Source organism: Galeopterus variegatus, unplaced genomic scaffold (assembly GCF_000696425.1).
Source record: "Galeopterus variegatus unplaced genomic scaffold, G_variegatus-3.0.2 Scaffold9701, whole genome shotgun sequence".
Taxonomy (NCBI): Eukaryota; Metazoa; Chordata; class Mammalia; order Dermoptera; family Cynocephalidae; genus Galeopterus; species Galeopterus variegatus.
Window position 1 is genome coordinate 25304 of NW_007735812.1, and position 10586 is coordinate 35889.

A 10586-nucleotide genomic window follows, 5' to 3' on the forward strand; every position below is an offset into this window, starting at 1 on the left:
AGCTTTCAGTATACAGGACAAAGTCTCCTAGTGTTTGATATAACGTTATAACATGCATTTTTTTTAGAAGGCATAGAATAAAATAAAAATCTGTATTAGCCTCAAAGTCGTAAATTCCCAACAGGTCATTAATCTGGGAATCTAGAATTTTGAGTAATTTTCTTGCATCAAATGATTTACTTTGGGAGTTTTCAGTCACAGCTGCACATTGGAGTCACCATTTTTTTTTTATTACCAATACCTGGGCTCCAGCCCAGTGCAATTAAACAAGAATGTCCAGAGTAAGCATTGGAAAGAAAGAACAAGATTTTACAACATTCTTTGTTTTTATCTCTTATTGGGCAAAAGTCCACTCAGCCTTACATAAGTGGATCTAGCTTACTGATTGCTTTATACATCAAAGAGGCACATACTGAATTAGCAGGGGGAGTTATAAAAAGCTTTGGATTGCAAGATCACAGCTGTCTTGTGAGAAGAGAAGGCATCAATGAATCCATTGGTGGTCCTGGTGCTCTGTCTCTCCTGTTTGCTTCTCCTTTCAGTATGGAGACAGAGCTCTGGGAAAGGGAAGCTCCCACCTGGCCCCACTCCTCTCCCAATTATTGGAAATATCCTACAGATAGATGTTAAGAACATCGCCAAATCTTTAAGCAATGTAAGTATGTTTATTCTCCTTCAGTGGTTTGCAAAGAGTAAATATATTTTCTTCTATTCTAAAATAAATATATTTTTGGAGGCACACTATGGTAATAGACTATTGCAGTTTGAAGTCTTAGTTAAGTAGGAGGAATGTCTGGTTTTTATTTATTTATTTATTTTACTTCTCAATATACATCATAGTTTATTTTCAGGTCCCACTATCCATTCCTCTCCACCCTCCCCCCACCACATTATATCTGTTCACTTGATTTAAATAGTTCAAGGAATTTTTTGTGGTTATTCTGTCTTCTTCCTCCACCTTGATTTTGCTTGTGTGTTTATTTGTTTATTTTTAGCTCCTGCAAATAAGTGAGAATGTGTGGTATTTTTTTTTCTGTGCCTGATTTGTTTCACTTAATATAATTTTCTCTAAGTCCATTCATGTTGTTGTGAATGGTAGTATTTCATTCTTTTTTAAAGCAGAGTAGTATTCCATTGTGTAGATATACCACAGTTTCCTTATCCAGTCATCAGATAATAGACATTTGGGCTGGTTCCAACTCTTGGTTATTGTAAATAGAGCTGCAATAAACATTGGAGTACAGGTATCCATTCGGTATGATGATTTCCATTCTTCTGAGTATATTCCCAACAGTGGAATAGCTGGGTCATATGGTAGATCTATCTGTAATTGAGGAATCTCCATACCGTTTTCCATAAAGTCTGCACCATTTTGCAGCCCCACCAACAGTGTATGAGAGTTCCCATTTCTCTGTAACCTCTCCAGCACTTATCATTCTTAGTCTTTTGGATTTTAGCCATCCTAAGTGGAGTGAGATGGTATCTCAAAATGGTCTTTATTTGCATTTCCCAGATGCTGAGTGAGGTTGAGTGTTTTCTCAAGTGTCTGTTGGCCATTTGTATATCTTCCTTTGAGAAATGGCTGTTCAGCTACTTTGTCCATTTTTTAATTGGGTTATTTTTATTTTATTTTATTTTATTTTTTTGCTGTAAAGTTGTTTGAGTTCCTTATATATTCTTTGTCATATTCTTTTATATATTAATCCTTTGTTGGATGTATATTTTGCAAATATTTTCTCCCACTCTCTTGGTTGTTTTTTTACTCTGTTTATTGTTTCTTTTGCAGTGCAGAAGCTTTTCGGTTTGATATAATTCCATTTGTTTATTTTTCCTATAATTGCCTGTACTTTTTGGGTCCTTTTCATGAAGTCTGTACCCACTCCTACTACCTGGAGTGTTTCCTTTAAGGATTTGTATTGTTTCAGGATGTATATTTAATTCTTTAATCCATTAGAGTGGATTTTGGTGTATGGTGAAAGGTACGTGTGCAGTTTCATTCTCCTACATATGAGTATAAAATTTTCCTGGCACCAATTGTTGAAAAGGCAGCCTTGTCTCCACTATGTAGATTTGCTGCCTTCATCAAAGATCAGATGGCTGTAGACATATGGATTGATTTCTGGGTTCTCTATTCTTTTCCATTGACCTGTGTGTCTCTTTTTATGCCATTACCATGATGTTATGGTAATTATAGCTTAGTAATATAGTTTAAAGTCAGGTAGTGTTATGCCTCCAACTTTTTTTTGCTCAGAATTGCTTTGGCTATGTGTGGTCTTTTGTTGTTCCATACAAATGTCTAGATAGCCTTTTCCAACTCAGAGAAAAATGTCATTGGAATTTTGGTGGGGATTGCATTGAATCTGTAGATCTCTTTGGGTAACATGGGCATTTTCACAATGTTAATTCTTCCAAATCAAAGAGCAAGGGATATCTTTCCATCTTCTCATGTTCTCTTTAATTTCTCTCAACAGTGGTTTGTAGTTATCTTTGTAGAGTTTTTTCACATCCTTGGTCAGCTTTATTCTTAAGTGGTTTTTTTTTTTTTTGGTTGCTATTGTAAATGGGCTAGCTTTCTTGATCTCTTTTTCTGCATGTTCACCACTGGAGAATTGAAATGCTGCTGATTTTTGTGTGTTGATTTTGTATCCTGCAACTTTGCTGAAATCATTTATCAACTCTAGGAGTTTTTTAATTGAGGCTTTAGGCTGTTCAATATATAGGATCATATCATCTGCAAGCAGGGACAGCTTGACCTTATCCTCTCCAATCTGGATGCCGTTTATTTCCTTCTCTTCTCTGATTGCTCTGGTTAGTACTTCCAACACTATGTTGAATAGGAGTGGTGAGAGTGGGCATCCTTGTCTAGTTCCTGTTTTCATTCAGGATGTTATTGGCAGTGGGCCTATTATATATGGCTTTAATTATATTGAGATACTTTTCATCTATGCCTAACTTGTGGGGAGTCTTTATCATGAAAGAATGTTGAATTTTGTCAAATGCTTTTTCAGCATCTATAGAGATGATCATATGGTTTTTGTTTTAGCTTTTATTGAGGTAGTGTATCACATTTATTGAATTGCATATGTTGAACCAATCTTGCATCCCTGGGATGAATCCCACTTGATCATGGTGTATAATTTTTTGTGTGTGTTGCTGTATTCTGTTAGCTAGTGTTTTATTGAGGATTTTTGCATCTATATTCATCAGGGATATTGGACTGTAGTTTTCTTTCTTTGATGTGTCTTTGTCTGGTTACAGTATCTTTATGATGTTTGCCTCATAGAATGAGTTTGGGGGAATGGGCTCTGTTTCAATCTTTTGGAACAGTATGGAGAGAATTGGTATCAGTTCCTCCTTGAAGATTTGGTAGAATTCTGCAGTGAATTCATCCAGTCCTGGGCTTTTCTTTGTTGGGAGCCTTCTGATAACAGTTTCAATCTCTTTTATTGTTATTGGTCTGTTCAGATTTTCTATATCTTCTTGCCTCAGTTTTGGTAGTTTGTATGCACTTAGAAATTTATCCATTTCCTCCAGATTTTCTAATATGTTGGCATATAGTTGTTTATAGTTGTCTGTCTCTTTCTTTGGATCTAATAGTGTTTGCTGTGAAAATCTTGCTGCACTGACATTGGGTGCATATATATTTATGATTGTTATGTCTTCTTGATGGCTAGATACTTTTATCATTTTATAGTAGCTTTCTTTATCTCTTTTTATGGTTTTTGCTTTAAGGTCTATTTTATCTGATATAAGAATAGCTACTCCAGCTCATTTTTCATTTCTATTAGCACGATATATCTTTTTCCATCCTTTCACTCTTAGTCTATGTATGTCTTTACAGGTCAAGTGAGTCTCTTGAAGACAGCATAATGTTGGGTGCATCTTTTTAATCCAGTCAGTCTGTGTCTTTTGAATGGAGAATTTAATCCCTTTACATTTAGAGTTATTATTGAAAGGTGTTGATTTACTCCTACCATTTGACTGATTTTTGTTTAGATGTCTTTAGTACATTTTGCTCCTTTCTTTCTAATTTTCTGTTTGTCTTCTGTATTTTTTGGCTTCTTGGGGAGATAGATAAACTATTTTTTTCTCTTGTTAGCATTTTTGTTTTGCTGGTAGGTATTTGTCTTTCTTGCATAATCATGACAGTGATGGTTGTTTCTGTGGTATCAAACCCAGTACTTCTTGAGAATTTCTTGTAGGGCTAGTTGTGTGGTAGTGAACTTCCATAGTTTTCTGTTTGTCTGAGAAATATACTATTTGTCCTTCATTTTGGAAGGATAGCCTTGCTGGGTAAAGTATTCTTGGCTGGCAATTTTTGTCCTTTAATGTTTTGAATATATCATGCAATTCTTTTCTGGCTTTTAGGGTTTCTGATGAAAAGTCTGATATTATTCTGATTGGTGCTCAGTTATAGGTGACTTGATGCTTCTCTCTTGCACCTTTTAAGATTCTCTCCTTGTCTTTGAGTTTTTCCAGTTTGATCATCACATGTCTTGGAGAGGATCTTTTTGGGTTGAATGTGTTTGGAGACCTTTGGACTTCCTGAATCTGGAGATTTGTGACTTTCCCTATGCCTCAGAAGTTTTCTGCTATCATTTCATTTAGTTGTTTTCAATGCCATTGTCTTTTTTTGACCCTTCTGGAATACTCATTATTCAGATATTTGAGCACTTAAGGTTGTCTGTTGTCTCTCAGATTTTCTTCAATTTTTTTTGATTCTTTTTGTTTTTCTTTTTTTCTAGTCTGCCTGTGTTAATTCAAACAGCCTGTCTTCAAGGTCAGAAATTCTCTCTTCTGCTTGTTCAAGTCTGCTGGTTAAACTCTCTGTTGTGTTTTTTTATTTCTTCGAATGAATCCTTCAGCTCCATAAGCTCAGCTACATTCTTTCTCAAGGCATTTATTTCTTTGCACATTTCTTCTTTCAGATCCATTATATTTTTTCTCATTTCATTGTATTGTCTAACTGAGTTTTCCTGTATCTCATTTAGTTTCCTTAGAATTATTACTCTAAATTCCTTGCCTGTCATTTCAAAGACTTCCTCTTTTATAGGATCTAGTGGATGAGAGTTATTATTTTCCTTTGGTGGTGATGTACTTTCTTGATTTTTCATATTTCTGTTATCTTTCCTTTTGTATTTTGTCATTGTGGTTGGGGGTATCACAGTCCACTTGTTTCACCCTGATGTCTGGCTTGGATCCTGATGGGACTGCCACTTCTGGTCAGCAGGAATTAGCCTGGGATGGGGTTCCCACTGTGCCTGCCTGTTCTGAAACAGCTGGCTTGGGGTGAGGGGGCCCCAAGGCTCTTAAGTCTCTCCCAGTGGTGGGGACCAGCCTGGGCCAGAAGTTCCACCCCACCTACCTTCTCCAGCACAGGTGGCTCAGGGTGTGGCATCCCCGAGCCTCTTCAGTCTCCCCCAGTGGCAGGGACTGGCCTGCACCAGAAGTCTCACCTGAGTTCTCTGAAATGGCTGGCTCAGGGTGTAGGAGCCCCAAGGCTCTTAAGTCTCTCCTGGCAGCAGCAACTGACCTGGGCTGGAAGTCCCACCCTGCTGGCTTCTCTGGCTGAGCATACTCTGGTCATGTGGGCCCAGAAGCTCTGAAGTCTCTCTATGCAGTGGGGAGCAACCTGAACTGGGGTCCTGTGGTGTGCACTTCTTGCCTGTTCCAGTGCAGATCTCAGGTATTCTGTCATTGCTCCTTAATAGTTGTGAATTTGTCATTCTGTGGAAGAGAGCAACACCAGGAACAGACTACTCTGCCATCTTGACTGGAACTCCTGATTCTTTTTTATATCAATTGCACAGTATGCTGGATTTAGGTAAAAATTTAGAAGTGCACATTTCAATATCGATAAGGGAGTAAATATCTAATATTCTCATCACAAAAAAGTTAAATATTGGAGGTGAAGGTTATATCAATAGGTTAATTCAATCATTCCCCATTGCATTAAAAATCATAATACATTTCATACCTCATAAATATGTACAATAATTTTTCAATAGTGTATATAATAAAGGAACATAATTGATTATGATAAAGCAAAATACTCCCTATGAACATTGATGTTTCAGTTGCCTATTTCAGTCTCTCTTTTTAAGAAATAGTGGAAGGAAGTAATGTATTTTGTGAGTAGAGAAACATTTGGGCTCTTGTATGGTAGAATTAAAGTAATAAAGTGACAAACACTGGGAGTGCTGCTTCCCTTTGTTTTATAGCCATTTTCTGTATTTTCCTTCTGAAGGTAAATGATAAGGGAAGTGTGTGTTTGTGATTTGAGATTTCATTAAAAAGTCATCTGTTATAATTTCCTGTGTTTCATTCAGAATAACCATGGAAATTTTACTTCTCTGAAGAATCAATCTATTTTCTCTGATGATAAGGAAATAGTTATAGGCTCAAGACCAGTATAAGTGAATGACTTGGTAGTATCAGAAGATTTTCAGTTTCTGCACAAACCTGCTGTCTGTGTCCAAAATTGCTGGAGGATGTTAGAAATTGTTCTTCCTGGAGATGCTGGATGTCTTGATGCTTCCCATATGGTGCTCACTATGTCTGTGCTGGTAATACCAGCATGTCTCAAAGTGGCATGGTCATTAGAATCACCTGGGGTGACTTTATAACTATAGATTTCTAGTGTTTATCACAGGGCTACTGAGTGAGGATCCTTATGGTAAAAGCTTTACAGGGGATCCTGAAGCCATCGGCTTGGTGGTGGTCTCAAGGTGAGCATGTAGGGCTGATAAATTGCTCAGAATCAGAGGTTGAATTAGGAGAGGATCAAATTTGGATCTTCTGTGCATTAACTCTGGGGCACTGAAAATGAATTTGAAATTATCTAACCTCAGCTTTTTGTTTTATAACAGGATACAGATACCTGCTGAATGTGTTGGTAGGAGGATTAATTGTAATCTGTGTACCAATTACCTGGGCATTGTATGACACATCATAGGTCATCCATAAGTGGAAACTATAAAAAATCACAATCATATTTATAAATAAACTTCAGAAATATTTGAAGCTGTGCGTAGTAGAATAAAAGTATAGAGACTATAATGACAATATATCGGAATCAGGCACAATATATGAACCATATCATCACTTATTTTGCTATGATTTTCATCTCCTTTCCCAGTTCTCAAAAATCCATGGCCCTGTGTTCACTGTTTATTTTGGCATGAAGCCCACGGTTGTGTTGCATGGATATGAAGCAGTGAAGGAAGCCCTGATTAATATGGGAGAGGAGTTTTCTGGAAGAGGCAGTTTCCCAGTGATGGACAAATTTAATAAAGGACATGGTAGGTGTGCATGTGCCTGTGTCAGCATTGGTAATGGGGGTGGGAGAGCTGAAATCAGAGACTCGAAGAAATCCTCAGGCAGAGCTTGGCCCAGACACGTGGCTGCCAAGTGTCAGTTCGCTCTTCCTTGCCTGGGATCTCCCTCCTAGTTTCTGCTCCCTGTCTGTTAGGAATCATTTTCAGCAATGGAAAGAGATGGAAAGAGACCCGGCGTTTCTCACTCATGACCCTGCGGAATTTTGGGATGGGAAAGAGGACCATTGAGGAATGTATTCAAGAGGAAGCCCGCTGCCTTGTGGAGGAGCTGAGAAAAACCAATGGTGGGTGACTCTTTACTCTGTAGCACTCACCTTCACAGACTGCTGTGTCCTGTAATGACATTTCAGGGACAAACATTTCAGGGACAGCCAGATCTTTCATTATAGGCAGTGGCTATCAGCCCTACTGTGGAGGAGGGATGGTGTGAAGCAGAGAGCCAAGAGAGCTTTTGCATATCTATGCTGTGTGCTTACAGGTAAGATTGTGCATAGAGTGTGGGGAAAAGGCCATTTAATCCTATATTCTCCTGAACTTTATTCCTTTGTTTTCAAATCAGAAATCGTGAATATGGGTTTTGAGTTCATTTTCTGAGGGCTTTAAAGAGCGATGTTTTCCCCATAGCATAAATATGGGTTACCTATTCCAGAACATTTTATCAGAGAATATTAGGCAGATAAACATGGTGAGAATGATTTTATCAGACCCACAGACCCTTGTTTTTTTTTCTTCTTTCTTTAAATGAAACATAATGGTTTATACATATTTGGGAGTACAGAGGTGACCATCGGTATTTGTGTACAATATGTGATGATGAATTCGGGATAGTTGGCAAATTCTTCATGACAAAGTGTACTCATTTTTTATGTCCATTAACCAATTTCTCCCTAAACCTCCCTCCACCTACTCCTTCCCCTACTCTGATCTCTCCTTCTGAAAGTTCAATTAGTGAGTTGTTTCTTTTTTCTTTATTATTTTTAAATTATTTGTATTATTCTTTATTATTTTTGTGTGTCTGGCCAGTACAAGGATTTGAACTTGTGACCTTGGGGTTATGAGAATACACTCTAACCAACTGAGCTAAAGTTTATTATTTTTCAGATCCCACTATGAGTAAGGGCATGCAGTATTTCTCTTTCTATGCCTGACATATTTCTTTTAGCATTATTTTCTCCAAGTTGATCCATCTTGCTGCAAATGGCAGAATTTCATTCTTTTTACATCACAGTAGTATTCTATTGTGTATATATACCACATTTTCCTTATCCAATCATCCATTGATGGACATTTAGGTTGGTTCCATGCCATGGCTATTGTAAATAGAGTTGCAGTAAACTCAGGAGTGCAGGTTTCCCTTCTGCATGATGATTTCTGTTCCTTTGGTCATATACCCAGTAGTGGGATTGCTGGATTTCATGGTAGTTCCATGTGTAGTTCTTTGAGAAACCTCCATACTGTTTTCCTTAAAGTCTGTACTAACTCACAGTCCCATCGGCAGTGTAGAAGCTTCCCTTTTCTCTGGATCCTCACCAGCATTTGTCATTATCTGTCTTTTAGATAATAGCCAGTCTAACTGCGGTGAGATGATATCTCAGTTTGCTTTTTTTTTTTTTTCCAATAGCAAGTAATCTTTTTTTTTTTTTTTTTTTGTCAATATACACTGTATATGATTATTATGGCCCATCACCGACACCTCCCTCCCTCCTCCCTCTCTCCCCTCACACCCAAGAATGTCCTTTCCGTTTGCTTGTTGTAACAACTTCGATCTTTTCTACATGAAATGTGTCTCTTCTTTTCTATGACTTTTTTTTTTTTAAATTTTGTCCTTATTTGGTTTTCCGTATCTCTAACTAAAATGTGCTTGGGTGTGGTTTACTTTTTATTTGTGTTCTGTTCAATTTTTATGTTTCATTATTTTATTGATGATTTGCTTATGTTTTTTATTTAGTATCCACCAAAGACATTTTATAATTACATAATTACTGTATCCAGCTTTGAGTCCAATAGCTGTGTGATATCTATTTGACTTTATATCTCTAAGGATTCTACCCTGAAAATCAGCAGAATATAGAATAAAACAGAATGTTAACTACCTGAAAATATATGTAAAATAATGGGGAGTGAGGTAAGAAAGGATACGGTATTCAAACAACCTATACAAACGTGTTTGTTGCAGTATTGATAAAGAATGAATATTGTTTATTTTTCTTCACCTTATCACGAGCCACTTAGCACTTATTTGCTTTATATCTCTCCATTATTTCAATATTCTGTTCATGTGAAAATAGCATTTCAAGTTGTTGCAATTATTTGTTTCCATGGGTCTATTAGTTTCTTATGCCTGTTGAACTAAATTAACACAAACTGGTTTGATGAAACAATAGAAATTTATTCTTTCCGAGTTCTAGAACCAGAAATTTGAAATCAACTTGTTGGCAAAGCTGATTTCTCCTGGAAGTGCCAAGAAAGAATCTGATCCATGAATCTTTAGTAGCTACTGGTGAGTACTTGTAATCTTTGTAGTTCGTTGGCTATAGTCATATAATTCTAATTTTTGCAACCCTTCACATGGCCTAGCTATCCCATATGTTTATCCTATTCTCTTCTTATAAGGACATTTATCATTGTATTTGTTGCCCATCTGATTAATCCAAGACAGTCTCATCTTTAGATCCTTCACTTAATCACATCTGCAAAGTCCCTTTATTTAGATAATGTCACAGTCACTGATAATGACGATTAGAATTTAAATGTAGCCTTTAGGCTGGCATAATTCAACCTACTACAATAACCCAAAAATGTACTCCTATAGTATTTTAAACATATATAGCCCTGTATAAACTGGCAGTCATATTTCAGGGTACATGGTTTATTATATTTTAAGATATCCTAACAGAGACTTTCCCCCAAATGCCTAATATTTCCTATCATTGGGTACAAGCAATACAACTTTTCTTCTCAGGATGAAACTCTAGTCAATACCATAAATTCTGTTATATTAGATTTTCCAAGTAGGAGGAATATCCCAAATGACTATCTAACATGATTGGTTTTCAGTTTATATGCACATATGTTCTTCTTTCTGGAAGCATTTGATTTATGGGACTAAATAGCAGAGCTTAGAATTTTACAGGTAGAAAACAAAATATTCGTGGGAAGCTGATCAAAGGAAATCATGAGAAATGACAAATCAGTTCTACTCCTATTTCCTAATCTCTTTTTTCTGGCTCTCAGTAAAATTAAAAGTTC

General features: G+C 36.8%; 1 protein-coding gene across 1 annotated transcript in view; it reads left to right on the forward strand.

The window, feature by feature from the left end:
• The first annotated feature begins 487 nt into the window (after positions 1-487).
• LOC103609510 (cytochrome P450 2C19-like) overlaps positions 488-10586 on the forward strand; it is a 44198-nt gene continuing 34099 nt past the window's right edge. The window contains exons 1-3 of the mRNA XM_008593817.1: positions 488-655; positions 7139-7301; positions 7472-7621. Coding sequence (XP_008592039.1) covers positions 488-655; positions 7139-7301; positions 7472-7621 — 481 coding nt within the window. The remainder of the gene's footprint in view (positions 656-7138; positions 7302-7471; positions 7622-10586) is intronic.